At 52.8% G+C, this 23083-nt stretch overlaps 2 protein-coding genes across 7 annotated transcripts; one reads left to right on the top strand and one right to left on the bottom strand.

Annotated features, from left to right (window-relative positions):
* The first annotated feature begins 45 nt into the window (after positions 1 to 45).
* Positions 46 to 14432, top strand: Tmie (transmembrane inner ear). Of its 5 annotated transcripts, XM_006512007.4 has the most exons (7): positions 464 to 849; positions 4280 to 4491; positions 4582 to 4691; positions 5942 to 6323; positions 9371 to 9488; positions 12522 to 12671; positions 13162 to 14412. In XM_006512007.4, exons 4-7 carry the CDS (start codon positions 6228 to 6230, stop codon positions 13257 to 13259), a joined length of 462 nt encoding a protein of 153 aa, XP_006512070.1. In that variant the 5' UTR covers positions 464 to 849; positions 4280 to 4491; positions 4582 to 4691; positions 5942 to 6227; the 3' UTR covers positions 13260 to 14412. The 5 variants fall into 5 exon arrangements, with proteins under 5 accessions (NP_666372.1, XP_030100023.1, XP_006512071.1 ...); NM_146260.3 differs by lacking the exon at positions 4582 to 4691 and having other exon boundaries at positions 46 to 849; positions 6093 to 6323; positions 13162 to 14432; XM_030244163.1 differs by lacking the exon at positions 4582 to 4691 and having other exon boundaries at positions 46 to 849; positions 4102 to 4491; positions 6093 to 6323.
* Positions 14433 to 15489: 1057 nt separating this feature from the next.
* On the bottom strand, positions 15490 to 22155 carry Prss50 (protease, serine 50). 2 transcript variants are annotated; one of them, NM_001379367.1, is made up of 6 exons: positions 21990 to 22155; positions 21660 to 21911; positions 18697 to 18859; positions 17574 to 17857; positions 16223 to 16389; positions 15490 to 15838 (listed from the first exon to the last, which is right to left on the bottom strand). In NM_001379367.1, exons 1-6 carry the CDS (start codon positions 22126 to 22128, stop codon positions 15602 to 15604), a joined length of 1242 nt encoding a protein of 413 aa, NP_001366296.1. In that variant the 5' UTR covers positions 22129 to 22155; the 3' UTR covers positions 15490 to 15601. The 2 variants fall into 2 exon arrangements, with proteins under 2 accessions (NP_001366296.1, NP_666339.2); NM_146227.4 differs by having other exon boundaries at positions 15491 to 15838; positions 21660 to 22152.
* Between the last annotated feature and the right edge of the window lie 928 nt (positions 22156 to 23083).

Below are 23083 nucleotides of genomic sequence, written 5' to 3'. Positions count from 1 at the left end.
GCGGGGCTCGGCCTCGGAATGTCCCCAAGCCAACAACTCTCTCCCAGAGCCTCTCCCGCCAGACTGCGAAAGCTCCCCTTCGGTCGGTCCGCGAGCTCCCCAGGATCGCACCCTGGCTGTCTTTCGCCTTTTACCTCCCTCTCCAGATCCGAGGACGGCAGGCAGTGCCTGGGGCCACCCCGATTTCCTTACCCACCAACTCTGCCCAGGCTGTAGCTCTGAAATCTTGCCGACCCCCTTTGGGTCACTGGGCACCCCCCCCCCCTCACCCTCACACACCCGCGAAGGAGCCCTGGGTAGATTCGGGAAACTTGTTGCTTAGAGCAGTTGGCCATGATGATCCGAAGACCCTGAACTGGGCATGCTTTGGTAGCAGCTACTGCTGTGTGTAACCTTGAAGGAGGCCCCCTGCATTCATTCCGGGTACAGCCTGAAGCTGGCCAGTTTCCTGTGCCAAAGCCTTCGACCTTGGAAAGAGCAGCGCAGTTCCAAACCAAAGTCTTGGAAGGAGGAGGGACCATGGTTCAAACCTGTAACAAAGAGGCCTGCTGTCCAGCTGCCGGGCTCCCTTTTGGCCAGCAAGCAAGTCACCCCTCCACCTGCAGTGGCACCCGGCCTCTAGGAGCTGCTGACTAGCCTGGCTGAGTTGCTTCTAAGCCTTCCAAGCCTGAGTACAGAGAGAAGCCTGGGGAGGAGACAGCTGTGAAAGAGCAAGGATAGTCCACCTGCCCCCTACCCAAGTTTTGGACAGCCTCCATGCATTCTGCCAGAGAGAAAAGAGACTTCTAAGAGTTTCTCAGAAGGGGCCTGCCAACTTCAGCATCCCTGGCTCCCTTGGGGTGCTTTCTGGTGAGCATTTAAGTTCTGCCAATCTGCCCTACAGTGGCAGGCTCCAAGTTTGTTGCCCAAGAACCCTACCGCGGTTGCTGCTCTTGTTCACTTCCCTGCTCCAATCTTGGTCTCTCCATCGTCAAGAACCCTCCCGAGCCTCTTCTTCCCTCTCCACTCGGCCAAAACATCTCCTTCCTTCCAGCCTTTTCTTTCTTTCTTGTAAATACTTTTTTAAAAGATAAATGTATTACAGGTTCTTTTTTTTTTTTTTCATGTATGATGTGTATGTATATCCATGCAGGAGTGTGTGAGTGTGTGAGTGTGTGTGTGTGTGTGTGTGTGTGTGATGTTTGGCTGTGTCTCCTCTGGTGCTTTTTTTTTTTTTTGAGACAGCCTCTCATAGGCCTTCACCTAACCACATAGACTAGACTGAGTGCCCAGTGAGTACCTGACTGTCCCTGCCTCCCTGTAATGGGATTACAATTGTCTGCCACCACACCTTGCTTTTTCACATGGGTTTTGGGGATCATGCCTACATGCAAGTACTGAACTGAGGTGACACCTCAACCCCAGCTTTGCTGCTTTCAATACTCTCCTGTGTACCCCGCTCCCACCTCCCCTACCCCCGAGGATGCACCATCCCCCAGATACCTACTTCTCTAACCCCTGCCCTCTGCCTGCCTGGGAGGAAGAAAGGGGCATCCCAGCTTCCTTCATGAGATGCGACGACTTTCTCATCCACTCAGCCTTCTCACATGCATCCCCACTCCTTGTTCTGTTATCTGCCTCGAGGCAAGGCCTACCTGGTATCTCTTCCAGTTAGTCCTTGACAGAGGGCCGGATTCTGCCCCACTCCCCCGGTAGTACCCAAAGTTTGAGATCTACTGAATCCCCTGCCCTTCCCCACCTCATCACAGGGCTCCTGTTTCAGCTCCTCACAGATTTGCACATGGCATGTGCATGTATACAGTTCCCCATGGGAGGCATGTGGCCACATATGTACTCAGCTGGGCCACACATCTCCATGGTAGCAGCCCCATTCGTGGGCACTTGTGCATCCGTGTCCAAGGACATAGACTGACACACAGACATAGAGCCACATGCAGAATGCAAGGCCCTTCCCTACGCACGCACCAGTGTCTTACCACATTAGCTCAGGTTCATGCACATACAGGCTGGGCTCAGCCCTGAGCTATTCTGGGTCGGGCTTAGGGCCAACAAGTTCAGGAACAGCCAGCTCCCAGCACTCCCAGCTGCTGTGTCACTGGCCCAGGCTATCTAACTCCCACCCCCACCTCAGGCTAAGTCCATGGTGGCCTGGATCCTAGCCTGGCTCTGTGACTGGGTTGTCCATTCACTACCCCTCAGCTTCTCCAAAGCTAGGCCTTGAGTTCCATTATATCAACTCCATGAAAGGAGTGTCCACGGGGTCTCCTGGCCATTGCCCAGTTCCCTACCCATGGCTTCCAATGCAGAAGCCCTGGAGGCTGACTTTGGTCCCCACAGGAAACCCATCAGACATAAAAATAGTACTACAGGGACAAGTAGTATTTGTCATGCCAGTACACATGCCACCACACAGGAAGGAATGCCCTCTTCCAGGGAGCCAGAACTCCCCCACCCCAGCTTTGATGTGCCCAGCTGGTGGGGGTGCAGGGGCATGTTGAGGGGACCTGGTAAGAAGCCATACAATACCAGAGGTTGTCAGAGGCCTGAATCAGAGGCAGGAGACTGAGTTGAGTGTTGCAATTTCTGAGGTCTAAGGCCAAACAGAGCTCCTCCCTGCGACTCCTCCCTCACTAGAGAACAGGGTAGATCTGGCAAGATGGCTCAGCCAGAAAGTGCAAGCAGGCAAGTACTGGACACCCTGGCAACCTGAGATCAGTCTAGAGAACCCATAGAAAACTACCAAGGGGAAAGCTACTCCACAAAGTTGGTCTCTGATCCCTACATGGCATGCACTCGGTACACACACACACACACACACACACACACACACTAATAAATTAAGGGCTGTAGGGCATGGTGGCACAGGGCTTTGACCTAGCACTCTGGAAGCCAAGGCCAGTAGACCTCTTTGAGTTCAAGACCAGCCTGGTCCACATAGCAAGCTCCAGGCCAGTCAGTGTCACATAGTTTTTCCTCAAAGGAAAAAAAGAAAAACAAAACAGAAAATGGAGGAGACATAGAGTCACTGCAAAGGCCAGCATCCTGACCACGGTGTATGCAAGTTTCATTTTCACTGGAAAACTGGAAACACCCTAAACGTCTAACAATAGAACACTGATGGCCTGAGATCTATGGATTTGCTTTCCTTCCATAGAGCCTTCCACAATGACAGTAAAGACTGGCATTTAGCATGGCTTCACATGGACCTGCTTAGCAGACAAGGACTGATGGTTAGGTAACCAGCTGTGGGCCAGAGTTCACAGCCATCCGCATCAGTAAGGTGCTTTGCTTTGTCGCTTCATTTGGTTTGGTTTGTTGTTTAGTTTGGTTTGGTGTGGTTTGGTTTGGTTTGGTTTTGAGACAGGTCTCATGGTGTCCAGGCTGGGTTTGAACTCCTGATCCTCTAGCCACTTCCCAAGTGCTGAGTTTAAGCTTTAATGACTACAGATGTTATATTTTTAAAAATGCAACAAATTTATAAGAGGTATAATTTGAAAACTTAATTATTTAAATTCTCTTACATTCACTATGTTTTGTGAATTTTGAATAACATCCCTGTTGGCCAACTTCTTCAACTTCAGAGGGGGAAAAACAAGAAATTTAAATAAGTAAGCGTTCAAATGCTATTTCTTCTGTCTTACTATGTAGCCCTGACTGGCCCAGAACTCACTATGTAGACCAGGCTGACCTCAAACCCACAGTGATCCTCCTGCCTCTGACTCCTAAGTGCTGGGGTTATAGATGTATGGCATTTACCTTCAATTATCAAATGGTATGTCTTATAAGTTCATAGCTTTTATACTTATTTGGTTATTAGCACTTAAAACTACTACACTAAGACTTTTCAGACACCCTGTTATTCTAAGTCAATTGAATTTTGAAGCCTATAAGATAGTATGACAGTATCATGTGCCTGTGTGTGTGTGTGTGTGTCACACACACACACACACACACACACACACAGAGAGAGAGAGAGAGAGAGAGAGAGAGAGAGAGAGAGAGAGAGAGAGAGACCTGGAAGAGATGTAGCATGCTTCTGTCTCTGTCTCTGTCTCTCTCTCTCCTCCCTCTCCTTCCATTTGTTTTTATTTATTTTTTCAGTGCTGGTGACTGAACACAGGCAAGTGCTCTGCCATGAAGCCACAAGTCCAGCTGGCCTTACTTTTTGGCAGACAAACAAGACAATGCACTTTAATTCTTAAGATGAACTTATTCTTTTTTTTTTTTTCTGTGTATGAATGTTTTGCCTGTATGTACACCATGTGCCTGCCGAGTTCAGGAGAAAATGTCAAATCCTTCTGGGACTGGAGTTACTGATAGTTGAGAGCCACCCCGAGGATGCTGGAAATCAAACTTGGGACCTCTGCAAGAGCAACAAATGCTCCTAACCACTGAGCCTCTTCCAAGAGAATGAACTTTGAACATCAGTACCTTCCTGGGCTGAGCAGCAAGGGAAGTCCTGTGAGCAGCAGACCAATGTGTCCTGCTAAGGTGAGCCGGCTTTCAAAGCCAACAGTCACTGCACCCTCCCCTTCCCCCACCATTAGCCCTCTGATAGCCTCTGGATCCTCATTTCTCCAGGCTAGAGCGCAGAAGCAGAGAGGACCTATGGTCTTCCCAGTGCCACAACCCAGTTGCCTGGTTCACTTGGACAAAGTTCAGCCCTGCCTCTCTAAGCACGCGCCCTGAGGGTGATTATCCCCCGCCCCCCTCCCCCCCCCCCGCCTCCCCCACCTGCTGCCACCCACAGTGATCAATGTGGCTGTCAGTAGCCTAGCCCAGGCCTAGCCTGTGGCTGAGGCAGAGACCTGCTGCTGCTGCTGCAGTTGAAGAAGCATTCCTGGGGGCAGCGGGGAAGGGTTTATCCTGTAGTGTTGTTTTAGGATTTTATTCTGTTTCTTGCTTGCTTTGGATGAAGCGACCCCTAGGTTTTGCCAGCTACTGTTGAGCCTGACTTTGATGGGCCCCCTGGGCCTACAGTCCTTTTCAGACAGCAGCCGTTTTCCTGGCTGCCTTGTCATCTGGGGTCCCTGAAGGGCAACTGGCCTTCTGCTCCCTGTTGAGGCCTCCATCCTTATCCATCAATGGCACATCTAGAATAGAGCCCTATGAGACCCAGTTGGAAAGGCCTTGCTGAGGAGTCCCCACCCCCACCCCACCCCACCCCCACCCCCCTCACACAGCCGGGCCTGGCCTCCACAGCTGTTCTTGGTGAGAGAGAGATGCTGGGCCTGCTTCTGCTAGCACTCAGCGAGCAGGTGATAGTGGGGAAGGAAAATGGGAGAGTGAGATGGACTGTGCATAGCTTAGTTCCATTTCCCAGCTCCTACTTGGCTCTAAGACCACAGCCCCTCCCTTGGGTCTCCACAGCTGCTCAGAAACTCCATCCCTGGGCAGTCAATGTTCCCACAGGGAACCAACTTTAAGGACTTGCTAGAGTCAAGACCCAGGCTATATTGCAGGATATTCAGCAGGGTCAGAAAATGATCCTCCAGGGATAGCTGACCTTGTTCTGTGGAGCAGAGGCGCCTTCCACAACACCAACATATGGCCAGCTCAAACTATAGTATTTCTGCTTCTCCACATCCTCCCCTCCCTCTGCTTTGGTGTCCAGGGTGACCAGAGCTGCCTCTGGGCAGGAAGCCAGCCTAGAAAGTCCAGGATATCCCTCAGTGCCTGTCAGTCACCATGGCAACATGCCCGCTCTGCCCCCTCCCAAGTCCAGTACCATTTTTTCCCCAAACTCAGGACGTCAGAATGGGAAGGGCCTCCTAGATCAGTCAATTCCAGCCCCTCCTCTGTCCCAAGTGGAGAAACTGAGGCCCAAGGGAGAAGGATCGGGGGTGGAGGTGGGGTGGAGGTGGGGGGTGGGAGGTATATGTTGGTCAAGGACCTACCCCTAATTGTTTCCCTTCCTCCCGCCCTGCTCCCTCTACCTCAGTGTTCTTGAGTGGAATGGGAGGTCTAAAGGTCTGATAGCTTAGGCGGGGTGCCACCCACACCTACCCTCACCCCAGCAGTGATGGCGCAGGTGGCGTCCCGGGAACCTGACACCCAAGATGAATAAATGATGCGGACTCAACCTCCCGCAGCCAGAACTCTCCGCGGCCGCTGCCACCACCACCGTCTCCGCCTGCTGGTGGCCAGGGACAGTCACCTGGTAGCTCTGTGCATCAGCCCCCTGGACTCTCAGGACCTGCACCGGAGCGCGCGGCAAACGAGAGAACATGGCCGGGAGGCAGCATGGCTCGGGGCGGCTCTGGGCGCTGGGCGGCGCCGCGCTGGGGGCTTGCCTGGCGGGTGTCGCCACGCAGCTGGTAGAGGTGAGGCACGGCGTCATGGAGGGCTCGGGATGCTGGCACCGTCGAGGCAGGGGCCGGCGGGTGCGTGGAGCTGTCTCTATCCCTTCATCTTGCTTGGTGGGGTGACATGGCCCCTTGCCCTTCACGCTTAGAGGCACTGGTCTGACGGCGGAGCACAGCCTCTGACTTCAGGGACACAAGGAGTTTGTGTCCATGTGTGGAGGAGGGATACAGCTTTGCCATCTGGGCTTTGTTTTCCTAGAGGATGGGGAAAGGGGACTTTTAGGTCTTAGTTTTCTTGAATTCTAGTCTCATAGAGGATATTCGGACCCTGGGTTTAGGGTATGCTAGGGGAACTGGCCTTTCTCTACACACGTCTCCCTACCTTAGGCCAGACCCGGGAAAATCCACCTAGGATCTAGTGATTACTGGAACTGTGGAAGGTTTCTCAACAATTCTTCTTTGGAAGAGAATGACGAGAAAAGGTCACAGAATGGATGGGCTGAGAGGATTCAGCCCAGAGAGGTGAAGAAGATGGGTGGGCGGAGGAAGTTGGTCAGTAGCCTGACTGGGGCCACCTGCAACCTTTCCAATAGGAGGTAGCAGAACTGACTTAGAAGTCAGGAGGCAAAAGGGCAGGAGGACAGAGTGGAGGCCTGGGAGGCAGCTGCTAAGGGACAGACAGGGTGGGATGGAAGACAGAGTCAGCCACACTCAGGGTTCTGAGGGGGCAGAGCTTTGAACTGGTGAGTCTGAGGGCAACACCCCGTGATACAGATACCTGTACCCCTGTGTAGTGTGTCCCTTCTGCAACTGACCAGTGCTGTGGAAGAGGCTGCTTGAGTCACGTATCGGTCCCCTGTAAGGGGAGCCAGGCTGGCTTGGGCCCCAAGGGGCAGGCTCGGGCCTCTCACCAACTGCCCTGAGGCCCCTGCACAGAGCAAAGGCTGCAGCCACAGGCTAGTCAGTTCTGAGGCAGGGAGTCTCCCCGCTCGGAGGAGTTCATCTTCTCCCCGGCATAGGAGAGGAAATCGCATTTGGAGGCCATCTGCCTACCACTCATGCAAGGCCTTTCTTCTAGGAAGCATGGAAGTACAGGCAGGGCTGGGATCCGTGTCTCCTCTCCGTCCTGCTCTGCAGGGTGGGTACCTCTCTACCAGGCTGTGCCTCTGAAGGACACAGGACCTCCAAGTTTCAGAATTTCTACCTTTATGAGGCCTACCTTAAGATGCCTGGTTGCCCGTCACCCTCCACCAAGAGCCTGGTCAGGATCTTCCAGTTAGTCAGTCAGTCAGTCAGTCAGGCCAAAACACCAGGCCTGTGAGACGGGGAGCAGCCACTGCCAGGCTCCCAACTCTGATGCTGCAATCAGGAACCTAACCACATATACATTGCTCCAACCACACATATGCCCTCTGCCCATATATGTGTGCCCACAGGGCCACACATGCCATGTATCCACCCACTTCTCTGCCCTCTCGGGGGTTTCCCAATCCACCAAGAGATAATGCTGATTTAGTCATACATTATCGCCAGTTTTGCTGTCAGATTGGAGGGTCCCCAGAAGCAGCTGGCACTACCCTACTCCAATTACAGGAAGAAAAACTGAGGTTCAAGCCGGGCGCGGTGGTACACGCCTTTAATCCCAGCACTCGGGAAGCAGAGGCAGGCAGATTTCTGAGTTCGAGGCCAGCCTGGTCTTACAGAGTGAGTTCCAGGACAGCCAGGGCTACACAGAGAAACCCTGTCTCGGGAAAAACAAAACAAAACAAAACAAAACAAAACAAAAAACCTGAGGTTCAGAGTAAAGAAGAGAGGTTCCCACACTAGTCCCTCTTAGTGAACAGAAAAGAGCTTAGACGTCACATACCGGTCTATGTCTCAGTGAGTCTGGGTTGCCTGGCATAGGTCGCCCTCCCTATGGGTGGTGGTTGTTAGATGAGGAGGTACCTGGCTTCTGGAAGGTGCCTATCTATGTATATAGACTGCAGTGGGGCTGTGGGAACGGGAGAGAGGTTGAGAAACAGGTGGCTTTGCTTTCTCAGATAGCCACAAGGGACGCTTCCAGCCCATCCTTACTGATCATTTAGGAGATGACATATTATTGCACAAATGCCCGGTCTCACCCTTTTTCTTGTCCCTTAGCCAAACTTTCTGACAGAGACAGGATTATATCTATTTCTAGTCAGAACTAGCCTCTCTCATATTCTCCCATAAGGCACGGCCACATTCCCATAGACACCCAGGACAGAGTCACATAACCTTGAAACACTCAGGACTGGCTGAGAATGAAACTAAGTTGGTAGAGTGTTTGCCCAGCACACACAAAACCCCAGGTTCAATCCCCAGCGCAGCATCTATAAAAAACAAACACACCCAGGGAAAAGCCACAGCTCAAAACCACCCAGGTCAGTGATGTATTTATTCCCTTTGCTTTCTAGAAACGCAAGGCAGGTTGCTATCTTTTAATACCCTGTCCCCTTAGACCTGATGCTTCGTTGTGCCTCCTAAAAGCACACAGAGCTTGTCTCTTTTAGCCGCAGTTACATGGTATAGCCACCTGGTGGCGCTACATTACTATTTTTCTCGGCTTATCCTGGCAGGCCTAGGTGGCATGATGAGTGAATGAGGCAGGAGCCAGTGTGTGGACACCTGCATGAGGAGAGTCTTACCCATGTAGTCCAGGCGTAGGGCTCTATTGGGAGACGAGAGCAAAACCAGTCTACCAGGCAGCACACCTGGCTCATGAAACAGGCCTTGCCTTGTCTCTGGCCTTGGTCCTGAGACCCCATCCGCGCTGACTAGGACAGACTGTCCACACTTGCTTCTTTGAGCCTTGTTTCCCCAAGCATCAACCACCCTTCGAGTCCAAGTCCCTGGTGACACGGTCTGGGACTCTGATCAGTGCTCTTATTCTGAATCTTGGATTTTTTTTTGAGGTCTAGGGTGTTGGTTGTGAATGTCTGAAACCTTTTGGGGATTCTAAAATGTGTGGGCTGAGTCTTTGCTGACCCCATCCCAGCCTGCTAGCCTGGGCCTGGCTCACTCTGTTCTCTCTTGACCCACAGCCCAGCACCGCACCGCCAAAGCCCAAGCCGCCCCCACTGACCAAGGAGACTGTGGTGTTCTGGGACATGCGCCTGTGGCACGTGGTGGGCATCTTTTCGCTCTTCGTGTTGTCCATCAGTGAGTAGCTGTGCCCTGCCCTCTCCACCCCACCACAGGAGGAACACAGCCCTTCTAGCATCCCTGGCCCCTACCGTATGCCTTGGGTTCAGAGCTGCAATTCTGGGCAGTTCAAATAGGCTAAGCACGCACAAGAGGCCCACCGTGGTCTCTGGCACCTCCTCAGTCACACAAAGTCCCTGTGGAGGGCTGACGGGCCAGCGGTGACCCAAAGATTTCTGCTGGGCCCAGGGAAGCAGCCACATGGCAATTATGTTAATTATAGGGGACTCCAACTGAATCCAGGACATGTCATCTTTCCTATGGCTGGCTTCCTGATGCTTTTCTTGCACTTTGGCCAATTCAGGGAGCCCACACCCAGGGGCCCCAGCAAGGCCAGCCTCCACCAGAGGCTCCCCAGACGCCGAGCAGAGGCGGCTTCCAGACCCTGAGCCCTACCTCTTCAACTGCCATTTTCCAGAAATGATTCATACCTACTTTTCAAAGCAGGGGTCCATTTCTCTCCTCCAGTCTGGACTCTTACTGATGTAATGGGATTGGTATGGATCCCTCGCCCCTCTCCCATTGTGGAGTTGGTCAGTGACGACAAATTGAATGAAAAGCAGACCAGGTGGGATACCAGGGCACAGAGCAAGAGCAAGGAGGGGGAGCAAAGAGAAAAGATAGCCATCCACTTACAACAGACCATAGAGGAGTGGTCTTCTGAGCTGTGGACCAGAGGGAGGCTGGCTGGGAAGTGTCTCCAGAGGGGACAGTTATGGGCAGAAGCTAGGCGGAAGTTGGCCTCTATGCCAGGTCTCAGATAAAACCTATGGGACATCACCAAAATGTACCCAAAATGGAGGCTAAAGTGACATTTGAGTTCTGGTGGCAGTTTTCCCAAGAGATGGCCTAGACTGCTGAATGGTCACAGAGAAGCCATCCAGATGTGAGAGGCTCTCAAGACGTCTGATTCGTACAGGCGTCTCCTGGCACCCGAAGTGTTCTCTAGAGAGAATACTCACTCCTCCCACATCTGGGGAACTAGCTGGTTGCATCCCCAGCTAAGACCTAGAGAGGAGGCAGCTCAGTGATTGCCCCCCAAAAAGGTGTGCCTGTAGCCAGAGCCATGGTATCCTGAGGGAGACCACTCTTGTTATCAAGAGGCAGAGTTGAGGGACAGTTGCCCTAAGGAGCCCCAGAGCAGTGAAGGGAACACGTCTGGGGTACCCCCACCCCCCAGAGTAACAGCTAGGAACCTGAAGCCTCTCCCAGGCCCTGCTCTCAGAGACTGGTGGAGGGGCCTGGGGCCACACCAGAAACTCGCAGAGTCAAACGTGGAGGTCATTCCTCCACCCCTAACTGCATTCCCTAGAGTGGGACAGGCCAGGGATGCAGGTCAGCCGTGGCACCTTCCATAGCATAGCTTCTGGGGGTGATGGCGGGGGAGCTATCTTCTCTGCTTCCCAGGCTGCCTGGACTCAGGCAGGTGTTAGTGGAGCATTGCCCCACCCCCAGTTCCCTCAGGGATGAGGACTAGGGGTGAGTCAAGTTCCCCTGGGGGTCGCCATAATTCCCAGCTCTGTCCTGGGCCTCAGAACTTGATCCCAAATATTTATTCATTTTCTTTGAAGAGAAGCAAGCAGGGCAGGTTTGGATGGGCAGGCAGTACGTGATCCTGGTTTTGGCCGCCAACAGCTGCCTGAACAGCTTCTTCTGAGCTCTGGGCTCCCAGGACCTGGCACCAGCTACATGGAGCCTTAGCAGGGTCCTCAGGGTAACATTGGAATAACTAACAAAGATGACCCAAGCCAGTAGGATTGGAGCATGAGAAAAACCTTGAGTCCAAAGCATCCACACAGGGGTCTGGGTAAGACTGAAGCAGAGCACTCTGGGTAATAAGAGACCATTGTGGGCTCAGGTCTAATCCCAGAGAGCCATACACCGGGGCCCTAGTGTAGCCAGCCTCTTCCTACCCCAGCATATTCCTGGATGCTTATGGTTCCCAAAGGAACCCAATTCAGTTCCCAGCAGTGGAGGCTTTTGGACAATATCTCATCCATCTGTCTGTCCGTCTGTCCATCCATCCATTCCCATTACGTCTCCCATTCTAAAGTCTGGGCAAGACAAATGGGAGCAAAATATTTGGCTCAAGGTCCACAGCGTTGGTTGAATAAGATGACCCTAGACTCCCTGGTCTGATCCATTTCCTCAAAATAGACCTGGCTTGTCATGCCTGGGCCCCTCTACACCTCAGTAGCCTGCCGGGAAGTTCTGTCTGGTCACATTATTTATAATAGGAACCAGCCCCACCCCCTCCCTAGGGGCTGGGGCCACAGTGGTCAGATTGTGGGAGCCTTAGAAAAATAAACTCTGCCCAGCCAGCCAGGTCCTGGCAGCCCTGCCCTGCCCATCACTAGACAGGCCAGCTCCATGTTCTACCCAGTTGACGTGGCATTGCTGCCTTTAACCAGAAAAACATCCCGGGGATAACTCCCTCAGAAGTAAATGCCTGGGACAGGGTCTGGGCGGCCTCACTGGTTTCTTCCCCAGCCAGCGTCCAGGCTTGTCCTTAGGGAAGCTGAAGAGGATGCAGTCACACCTTTGGGTGTTTAAGGCACCTCTGTCTGTGACAAGGAGGCTGGAGAAGGAAACCTGGGGTATCTTAGGAGCACCCAGAGTGCTCCAGGTCAGAGGCACAGGGTGATTCTAGGTAGCCTTAGCCATACCTAAGCCCTTCACTTTACTCTCCTCTAGTACCCGGTGTGATCAGAGACTATCACACCAAGACTGCCTATAGAATTTGTGGGCTACTACAAATGAAAATCTCAGGCTTCATGTCCAAGTTGTTAAAGAACTTGACAGTAAAGCATTACATTAAGTATGGGGCCACGTGCATCTGTGTAAAGTCAGATTTTGCCTGGGAGGTCACCTTAGGCTTTTGCAGAAATCTCCTGTGAGACAAGCTTAAGCAGATGGAGTCAGGACTAGTTGGGTACCACTCAACCTGGCCGAGACCTTATACCAGCCAAACCTGTTCTGACATCTATACAGTCATCACGCTATGCTGTGTCTTCAACTGCCGGGTGCCACGGACGCGGAAGGAGATCGAGGCTCGGTATCTACAGCGAAAGGCGGCCAAGATGTACACAGACAAGCTGGAGACTGTGCCTCCCCTTAATGAACTCACAGAAATCCCTGGAGGTAAGTAGGTTTCAGTCCAACTGCAGCCTGCCCTGGACCCTGCAGCCAGCCACTTCCTCACTCCCACTGTTCCAATTGAACCTGTGTCTGCCCTCTCGCTGCAGCTGGTTCAGAGAAGGGGCTGGGCAGGAGAGCAGAGTGCAGAAACTAGTCAGAGCCAGGCAATTAAAACAAGGAGCCTGTTTTCTAGCAGAAGAATTGTGGAGGGGCTGGGGAGGCGATTCATTCGGTAAGGTCTTTGCTGTACAAGCGTAAGGACCCGACTTTGGTGCTTCAACACCCACATTAAAGGCAGACAGCTATAGAAGACATCCAACATCAATCTCTGGTCTCTACACCCATGCTCATGCATGTTTGCACTCATAGGCATACACACACACACACACATCCCAAATAAAAAAGATCTGAGGAGCAAGGGCAGGAGAGGAGGGGTTCTGCGGCCGTTTCCTGTCTCACCACGGTGATTTGGCCTCTTCCCCGCTCCCCTCAGAGGACAAGAAGAAAAAGAAGAAGGACAGTGTGGACACAGTGGCTATCAAGGTAGAGGAGGACGAGAAGAATGAGGCCAAGAAGAAAGGAGAGAAATGAGGGCGGCTTCCTGAGGTGGCAGCCGGGGCTGGCAGGCCCTGAAGCACAAGTTCAGGCCGGATCCGGGCATCAGGACTTCGTGTTCATACATGGACTGCAGAGGCGGTGGTCCAAGGGGAAGCCAAGGCCATGGTCCGTTACCTCATGGCCCAAAAGATGTAGGGACAAGACTTCACTAGTGTCCATCCTGGGCTCTGTTCCTGTCACATCATCCATCTGGCACTTCTCATTGGCCACTGTCCTTCCATAGTTATAGAGTGGCCTCAAACTCCTCTCCCCGTCCAGACAAGCTTCCATCCCACCTTTCTTGCTAGGGGCAGAAGTGGCTGTGAAGGAGTCAGGGACTGGTCGTTTAGGATGGCAAGACTGAACAGGTTGTCCAAAAACAGGGAGGGAGGGCTGGAGGGGGGCTTGTGATGTGAGAGATTCTCTGACATAGCTAGATAGCCGCCTCAAATAGCAAGGAGATTGCCCCAAGTTGGCTGCTAGGGTGGCCCCATTAGCAGGAGAGTCCCTGACCTGGCAGATACAAAGCTTTGAAAACAAGGTAACAGTGTGACAGACCTGAGGCCACTGAGGGGCTGGCAGGAGGCCCAGGGCCTGGCTCAGGGGTGGGGTCTAAAACACAGAGGACTGAAGTGAGTGAGCCTGGACCTCCTCATGGGAATCAAGAAATACTTAAGTCGCAGGGCACCAGCGCGGACTACTACAGTTGCCTTTTCTATGGCCAGGACTCTCTGATGATGGCAGCAGTCAGCCATCTGCCTGCTGAACATAGTGGTGTGTGGGTCCACTTCTGCCATGTCCCTTACTAAAACAAAAAAAACAAAAAAAACAAAAAAAAAATCTCTGCCAAGAAGAAAATTGAAACGCTGGCTCTAGAGAGGAGAGATCTACAAGGCGCTTCCAGCATCAAAATGAGGAGCTCTGACCAGAGCTGGGGACTGAGACCCTGGGAAGACTTTCCAGGTGGAAAGCCTGCTAAAAAGGTATCCGGAGGAAATTTGTAAATAAAGCTGGGTGCCTTCTCAGGCCTAGACATAGAAAACTTCATCCTGAGATGGAATTCCACCCCGGCCCCATGCTTTGTCAGGCCCTTGGGGACTCCTGTAGAAGTGACACAACAATACATAATAAAAGGCGCCTCAGACAAGCCTGACGTTCTCTCCCTGACCCCTGTCCCAGACTAATAAAAAAAAAAAGCCCAGTGACAGGAGCAGTTACATCCGTCCCACCGCACCAAGAGAACAGGGAGGGAAACTGAGGTGCTAAGCAAGGCTCTCCTCTACGCTACCGTGCTCTCAACAGGCCTCTGTCGGTTTGAGCCTGGTGCTGGGGCTCACAGGAATCACCCCTCCTCATCCTACAAGGAGAAGCATGCCAGGCTAGCTTGAGGAAGGAGTATGGTGGGGTTGGAGGGAATCACAGAAGGCTCTATTATGGGAGTCCAGTACCCTGACTGGGTAGACACAGTTAGCTGACCTTTAACCTTCAGGGTCCAGTCTATGGACTTCTCTCAAGACACACCAGAACCGCTCTGTGTGGCAAGGCAGTGGAAACCCAGGGGCGGCTGAAGCCACTCGAGGGCACGCAAGAACCGCTCTGTGTGGCAAGGCAGTGGAAACCCAGGGGCGGCTGAAGCCACTCGAGGGCAGGCAAGAACCGCTCTGTGTGGCAAGGCAGTGGAAACCCAGAGGCGGCGGAAGCCACTCGAGGGCAGGCAAGAACCGCTCTGTGTGGCAAGGCAGTGGAAACCCAGGGGCGGCGGAAGCCACTCGAGGGCACGCAAGAACCGCTCTGTGTGGCAAGGCAGTGGAAACCCAGAGGCGGCGGAAGCCACTCGAGGGCACGCAGAGCAGCAGCTGGTGCAGCCTGTGAGGAGTCTATCTGTTCCACTGTGTCCTTTGTGTACCCGAACCTCCGGCCTGGAGGCAGGACATAGGACTCTATGGAGCTTTGGTAATAATACTATGGAGAGTTCTAGGTATTGGCCATAAGGCAGTCAAGACCAGGGAGAGTCCAATTCCCACTCAAGTCTCACAGAAGGGACATGTCACTCTCCATCTAGGGGTCTGGGAGGGAGGACCCACAGCCCCAGTGTCAGCCTGACACCCTGCTTTCTGCAGGAGCCACCCCAAACCTGTAGAGGCCCCCACCCTCTTCAGTATAAGTGCCCATCCCATTGTGTTTTCCTGCTTCCCACTGGAGCAGGCTCAGAAAGGAGGAGACATGGGGAAAAGAAGTGTTTAATCTCTGCTAGCTCCTCCCCGCCTCCGGCAGGCTGAGCGCCACCCCCACAGCAGCACTTAGGAGGAGGGGAAGGAAGGAGAGACATGGCAGTGTCACAGTGTGCCCAGAAGGATGAGGAGCAGAAGGAAAGCCAGGAGCAAGGTCCTGGATGGGGCTGGAAGGGCCAGGGGCTCCCCACTGAGCCGGTCCCAGATCCAGGGCCTGTAGTAGGAGACCTGCAGAAAGATGGGTGGGGCCTCGCTCTTCTTGCAGCCTGGGCCCCAGCTCATCATTCCCACCAGGTACCATGTGCCATCTGAAGAGCAGACCAGGGGCTCGCCAGTTATCTCCTGTAAGGAGGGAAGAAGTTAAAAAGATCAAGGAGGTGAAGCCACGTCTGAGGGGGGCGTGACCCGACACAGGGACCCCACCCAGGATGCTCCCAACCAGGTTCTTTCCATACCCCACCCTCCCAGTATGAACAAAGATGACAGTTCCTCCCCATCATCAATCGTAGCTCCACACCCAACTCCCTCCCAGGCTCATCCCCATCCTAACCAGCCCACCCCCTTTCTGGTCCCTACATCCCGCCCTCCCCTCCCCTCCATCCTCTCCCACCCCCACCCCTGCTTATGCTTCTCATCCTTCCTCCCTCCCCTCTCTATAGCCCTCAGCTCTGCCTCCTGGATCCGGCCACTGCTTGAGCTAAGTGAGCAAGGGACAGCGGTCCTTACATAGCAGAACTCCTCCCTGTTGTTGTCCGAGGCACAGATCATCTGAGGGTTGATGATCCGAACCAGAGAGGAGATTCTGGAGAACTTGTGGTAGAAATGATCACATTTCTTGCTGTTCAGGATAGAGACTTCCTTCTCCTGGAGGGACTGGAACTGGGGCCAGATGCCTGTGGGACAGGTCCCCAGTCAGGATTAGCCACTAACTGTGACCCACAGACACCGGCTCTGTCTCCTTTGCATAGCGGCCATATATCTGGACTATTTTCCCTCTGGCCAGCAGGTCCCAAGTAGGTGCTGGAACATAGTCCACACCTACTGGCCTCTTGGCTCTGCTAGTCCTCTTCCAATCGCCTGCCAGGATTCTCAGGGCCAAAACCCTGGGGCCTCTTTCTCACTAAGCTTCCCCAGACTGACCCCACAACCCTACCCGGATCCCCTATCTCACCCCCACATCACCACTATCTTCCATCCCACCCAAAAGGTGCCTGAACTCCTGGGAGTCAGGAAACTTCCGATTATTCCCAGATAGGCCACAGCATGGCTGTTTGGGGGGAGGGGGGGAATCGGATCCCTAAGGATACAGAGAAGGGCATGTCTCTTGTGCATTGACTCCATAAAGGGAGTGGATAGTCCCAGAACCCATCAGAAAAACAATCCTGTGGCCGGGTATGAGAGCCTGGCTCCTACAATGGAATGACAAGGGATGCGGGGCAGGGCATTGGAGGGAAGGAGGATGTGAGTGGACCTTGTGAGACTCTCAGCTCTTAACCCCTGAGCCATTTCTCCAGCCCTAAACAGAACTTTCTTGAGAGTAGGGAGGTCTCAGAATGAGAGCTTGTCACCCGCACACAACCATAGGGTATCGGTAGGTAGAGAGTACAAGAGACTGGTTCTCGGGATTGCTAGATGCTTCCCAGAAAAGATGTTTTTTGTGTCTGAAAAGCTGAGAGTCTCACAAGGTCCACTCACTGACTACTCTTCCAAAGGTCCTGAGTTCAAATCCCAGCAACCACACTGTGGCTCACAACTGATGCCCTCTTTGGGGTGTGTCTGAAATACAGTGTACTTAGATATAATAATAAAATTTTAAAAAATCTTTAAAGAAAAAAGAAAGTTCTGTTTACGTCAGCAGTCGTGACTCTGAGAGGCCTGACTGTTTTATGTTCACTGACAAGACACCCCAAGAGGCAGGAGACTTGAGAGATGAGACGCCAAAAAGAAAGTTCTTGGATAGGTCAGCTCCTTAAAAAAAGGCACCCCAGAAATGTTCGTCCATGGGGCACCCCAGCCACACCCAAGTCCTCTCTCCCACCCATGCACCCTAGGATGGGGGTTGGGGACTCTGACTCACCGTTAGCCCTGGGATATCCCCAGCCTGTCACAGTGCAGAGAGAACTGTCCTCCACCACGTAATCCAGGCCAGGCAGGCAGATGGGCCACACGTATTTACTGTACTTGAGCCCCCACTTGAGCTTGAGAAGGCCGATGTCATGGGCCCGGCCAACCCATGACCAGTACCGTCTGGGTTGGTAGCCATGGTTTATGATGACTCGATGGACCGGCACATCTGAGCTGGTTCCTGCCGTCTGATTAATCCACGGGCTCCCCGCCCTCACTATGTAGTTAACATGGTTCCTATGGGAATGGGGTGGGGGTGTATTCCATCAGCTCCAGGCTCCTGCCTCAGCAGCCCCCAATCCTGCCTTCCATACCACTGTGGCCCTTTAAGCAAATCCAGGCAGGCCACCTTCTGCTTCAAGCCCCCCATTCCTTATGATAGAGTCCTGCACACACGGTGCGGTACTCTTCATTGTGTGGAGGAGAAAAATGGAGATTCAGAGAAATGCCATGGCCCGCTCAGGGATGTACGTATAGGAAGTGGTCTTGGGATATGGTCTCTGTTTCCTCAAGTCAGAATCTGAGCTTTTCTCCTCCGTTTCACCTCGGTCGGTAACGGAGTCCCTATGTAATGGCCATGGCCTGAATCTCAAGCCACCTTCCATAGGAACATGCTTTCACTGGTCAGTCCTCATGGGAAATACAGATGCTGCTCTCAGGCACTCCCAGGCCCCAGAACATTGGCACACCCACCTCTTTTTCTCTACACAATGCATGCCTATCTTCTTGTCTCTAACTCACCTGAGAGGTTCTGAGTCGGGGGCCTCTCTCAGAAGAGAAGAGAGGGTTAATTGGAATGAAAGACCTAGGGCCTTCAGAGCCTCTGAGCCTCACCTACAGAGTGACTTCACAGGACTGAAGGGGGAGGCGAAAGGGCAAAGGGTGGGTACATGCCAAAACTGAACCCAAGGAAGGAACCTGTGAGATTCAACCCTCCCTCGCTCAGGGTGTGGGTGAGGCTGGCTCTGTGCGCTCCACACAGGACATAGTTGCTACTTGATGGGTCACCTGGTAGAGTGACCGTGACTCCGCCATTCCAAATGTCTTTCCACCCACCCACCTGGGCCCCAACTCACTGGCTCAAGCAATGGGCCACGGTCAGCACCCACTGGGAAGCGATAAGGATGCCAGCACAGATGTGTGAGCCATTAGCCTGCACGCTGACCATCCAGGGCCACCGCCGAGTCATGGCTTCTGGGTCCCTGAGAGTAGGGTCTGGCTCGTGGGAGGAGCCACAGACTAAAGAGGAAGAAGAGAGTCTGATGAGGAATGAGCTCATCTATCCACATCCTGAGGCTCTGTCCGCATTCTCCCTTCCCGCAGCCTCTCTAGCCTCTCCAGTCTCTCCAGCCACTCACCTGTAGCTACCCAACCTTTTCTATGTGTTGCTATGGAATGACAGCATCCACCTCTGGACAGCCTCAGCTTCAGAAAAGCCTGAGCAGTGTTCCTGAGCCTATTCCCTTGTTCCTACAGCTTGGGCCCCAGAGCACTCTAATAACAAACTTCAGCCAGACCCTTCACAAATGCACCTGTATTTCTATCTGGTTGCAGACTGCTCCCCCGACTTGACCCTGTGTGGATCCCTGCCCCTTCTCTGGGAATCCCCTCTTGTGATTCATGGAGATAAAGATAGATAACCCAACAATAAAACAGGCTGTATGAGGGAGCAGGCACACCCCATAGAGGAAACGTAGCAAAAGTCATGGAAGCTTGCCTGGCCTTGGGATATCCAGCCTTAAACTATATCACACACCTACCTGTCAAAAGCTTAGTGTTTGTGATATCAAATGCTGGTGCGGATTCTAGGTCATGATGTACTCGCCTGCAGAGGGGAGTGCCAACTGCTAAGGGTGCTACGGAAAAAGTTGTGAAGACTCAAGAAGGGGGCTAGAGAGATGGTTCAGTCTGGCTGCACTGGGTAAGGGGATCAGAGACCACCTTTCATCCCAGCACTTGGGAGACAGAGGTAGGTGGATCTCTTGAGTTTAAAGCCAGCTTGGTCTACAGAGTGAGTTCCAGGACAGCCAGGGCTAAGCAGAGAAACCCTGTTTCAAAAGAAAGAAAGAAAGAAAGAAAGAAAGAAAGAAAGAAAGAAAGAAAGGAAGGAAGGAAGGAAGGAAGGAAGGAAGGAAGGAAGAAAGAAAGAAAGAAAGAAAGAAAGAAAGAAAGAAAGAAAGAAAGAAAGAAAAGAAAAGAAAAGAAAAGAAAAGAGAGAGAAAAGAAAAGAGAAAAAAGAGAGAGGAGAGAAGAGAAGAGAAGAGAAGAGAAGAGAAGAGAAGAGAAGAGAAGGAAGAGAGGAGAGGAAAAGAGAGGAGAGGAGAGGAGAGGAGAGGAGAGGAGAGGAGAGGAGAGGAGAGGAGAGGAGAGGAGAGGAGCAGAGCAGAGCACTAGGTGCTCTCCCAAGCAGAAGCAGAGGAGTTGGGTTCCCAGCATGCACCTGGTGGCTCACAACCATACATAGCTCCATTTGAGGGAATATGGTATCCTCTTCTGGCTTGTAGAGGTACCAGTCACATAGGTAGTACAGATACATGCATGCAAAGTACTATATGCATAAAAATAAAAGAAATTGAAGATAACCATATCTAGCTGCCCAGTTATTTCCACTTAAGTATGTTCTAAACAAATCAGTGGATTGTGAAACCAAGTAAATGGGCCATGGCTGGCATGTTTATGTAATTTTTATGTATTTATCTGTTCATTTGTAGTGCTGGATGGGATTAGAGCCTGGTGCTATTCATGTGTGGATGGGTTTACACACACTCCTGTGTGCAAGTGGAGGCCAGAGGAGGATTTCCAGTGTCCTCGTTGTTCTGTTAGTCTCTTGATAAAGCATCTCTCACTGAACCAGAAGCTAGACAGGCAGCTTTCTCAGCAGGGTGCTGGGGTCCCTGCAATCTAATGTCTCTGCTCCCCATTCCCCTATGCCTGTTCCCAAAATGCTGAGTTACTGGAGCATGGGACCACACCCACTCATAGGCCTTAAACTCAGGCCCTCCTGTTTGCATGGTAAGAGCTCTCTTACCCACTGAGTGATTATCTCCCCCAGCCCACCACAGCATTTAAAAAGATACTCAGCCAAGGGACTATCAGCATGTGCCACACACAGTACCTTGATGCACCCTGCTATACTTTCTGAGGCAGTTAAAGCGGCTGCCTTGAATGCTAGGATAATAACTATCTCTTATGTGGGTCTCAACCACAGACAATTGTTTATGTGAAAGTATACTGGTTAAGTTTAATTGCCAGCTTGACACATGGGAAAGAAAAGCCTACACTGATAAATTGTCTAAATGAGATTGGCCTATGGGTAATTCGTTGGGGGCGGGGTGAGGGTTGTCTTGATTATTAATTATGCTGGATGGCACAGCCCTCTGTGGAGTGGCACTATCCCTAGGCAGGTGGGCCTGGGCTATATGAGAAATCAAGCTAAGCACGGTCCCGTGAGTGAGTGTGACAGCAAGCAGCCCTCCTCCATAGTTTCTGCTCCAGGTTCTCACCCTGGCTTTCCTCAGTGATGGACTGTGACCTGGAAACTTAAGGAAAATAAAGTCCCCACCCCCAAGTGGCTCTATCACACCAAACAGCAAGAAAATTAAAACACCAGGTGTGCTCTGCAGACCCCACAAGAAGTCTCACACAGGCCTCTTGGAGTTACACTGTGGGTTCCCGGATGGAAACCTGAGACAGGGGCAAGCTAGATCAAAGGAGGACCTGCAGTGGCCAGAGAGGCATCTGGCCAGCAGCCAGCTCTGAGTACCCCGACAGCACCCCCAAACTCAGCATTTCCAGCACGAGCTTTGACTTTCCTCAGCCTGCCCCCATCACCAGGATGGAAGGCCCATAAGCAAAGGACCCTGAAGGCAGGCCCAAGGCCTGGCCCACCCCACATGCTCAATAAACACTTGTACAGGGACGTTCCCTTCTGCTTTTCCTTCTATCTACTCTTCCTTTGGGTCCTTGATACCTCGACCCTTTGACCCTAGAGATCAAAAAATCCGTCAGAATTCCCTGACCTCCCCTGCCCAGTACTCACAGGGGAGGTTGCTGGAATGAACCGTCTTAAGAACGGACCCAGTAGTGTCCATCATGCCGAGAGTCCCCACCGTTTTCAGTGGAGCCATGGTCTGTGAGTTCGGTGGAGCCGTCGTGGTCTGGTTAGTCTGGGCTTGCCGAGGAAGGCGAAGCCTGCCTGAGGGACAGATGCCTCTGGAGCCACAGGAGACCCCGGGTCCGGTCGGGACGGTGGTGGACAGCGTCCCCGGGGATGCTCCTGCGGCCAAGTAGCCTGTGGAAGGTCTCCAGCGAGTCAGAGGTGGCCGCGGGTGGGCGTGCCGGGGAGGGCGTCGGGGGCGGATGCGCTCACCTGCCGGCCGCCGAGGCAGGAGCAGCAGCAGCAGCAGCAACAGCAGGAGAAGGGCGCGGGAGCGGGAGCGGGAAGCCCCAGGCACACGGGGACCCTGAGGGCCCTGCCCACGGACCTCTGCCCCGCACCAGGGCTCCATTGCGCCGCTAGGTTCCTCCACAATGGCGCCCTCCATCGGGCGCCTCATGGTGCGCTGGTGCCCAGCCTGCGTGGCGCCCCCTAGATGCCATTCGCTGGGGCGCTCCCGCTAAAGGCGCGCAAGGAGTGTCTGCCTTGTGTCTTTCCTCAGACTCCTGGGCCCTTTCTCTGGGTCCCTATGCCTCGCCTCAGCTAATTTCTAAGCTTCCGTGCTTTCTCCACCAGCAGCCGCAGCAGCGAGAGGAAGGCCATCCCCGACGTGTCGATACCCCTACCCTCCTCTGCCGGCATCCATGCCTTCCTCCTTGAATGCTAACAGCGCAGGCCGTTGTCTCAGGGCACTGATGAAGCAAAGTAATGTGTTCGTTAGGCTGGTCTCGAACTCACAGCAATTCTACCTTGGCCTCCCAAGTGCTGGGAAATAGGTATGAGTCGCCAAGCTTGGCTTCAATGACAATTTTTAAAGGCTGAAATATTTGAAGCAATGTGCTCTCTAGAGCCACTTACTCGCAGTGGGAGCCATAAGGGAGAAGTGCAGTGTCCATCGGTCAACGGTGAGAATAGGAGTTCACTATGTTTGGGCTTTTGAGGAACATGTTAATGACTCAGCAACATAGTTAATAACATTTAAAAAGTAATGTACTCAACTCCTGGGAGCCTTGGTGCAAGGAATTGTATATTTTTAGCTTAAGAGACAAAGTCTGTTCTTATCAAGGTCTTGGTTCTTGGGAGAGACACCTGAGCAGACGATTTCATGTTCCTATCTGGGAGAACAAAAGCAATCACTGCTGCCACATTTCTGCTTCCTGGTGGAGGAAGGGGAACTGTCGCTCTTAGCCAGCAGACCCGAGGTCACTGATGGAGTCACTGAAGCACACCAGGAGGCCCGGATACAGTCACTTCACAATCTCCAAGCAGGGACCTACATCACTCACCCCTGCCAGCAACAGAGGAGG

The sequence above is a fragment of the Mus musculus genome, chromosome 9, assembly GCF_000001635.26.
Source record: "Mus musculus strain C57BL/6J chromosome 9, GRCm38.p6 C57BL/6J".
Classification (NCBI taxonomy): Eukaryota; Metazoa; Chordata; class Mammalia; order Rodentia; family Muridae; genus Mus; species Mus musculus.
This window is presented reverse-complemented; position numbering and strand designations above follow the sequence as displayed.

Excerpts from the sequence above, each read along its gene's own strand:
- Tmie (NM_146260.3), top strand. The coding sequence starts at position 6,228 with ATGGCCGGGAGGCAGCATGGCTCGGGGCGGCTCTGGGCGCTGGGCGGC. Across the intron at positions 6,324-9,370 it reads TCGCCACGCAGCTGGTAGAG|CCCAGCACCGCACCGCCAAA; the intron begins GTGAGGCACGGC and ends CTTGACCCACAG. Across the intron at positions 9,489-12,521 it reads GCTCTTCGTGTTGTCCATCA|TCATCACGCTATGCTGTGTC; the intron begins GTGAGTAGCTGT and ends ACATCTATACAG.
- Prss50 (NM_146227.4), bottom strand. The coding sequence starts at position 22,128 with ATGGAGCCCTGGTGCGGGGCAGAGGTCCGTGGGCAGGGCCCTCAGGGT. Across the intron at positions 17,858-18,696 it reads GTGGCCCATTGCTTGAGCCA|GAACCATGTTAACTACATAG; the intron begins GTGAGTTGGGGC and ends CCATTCCCATAG. Across the intron at positions 15,839-16,222 it reads ACAGGGAGGAGTTCTGCTAT|GAGATAACTGGCGAGCCCCT; the intron begins GTAAGGACCGCT and ends CCCTCCTTACAG.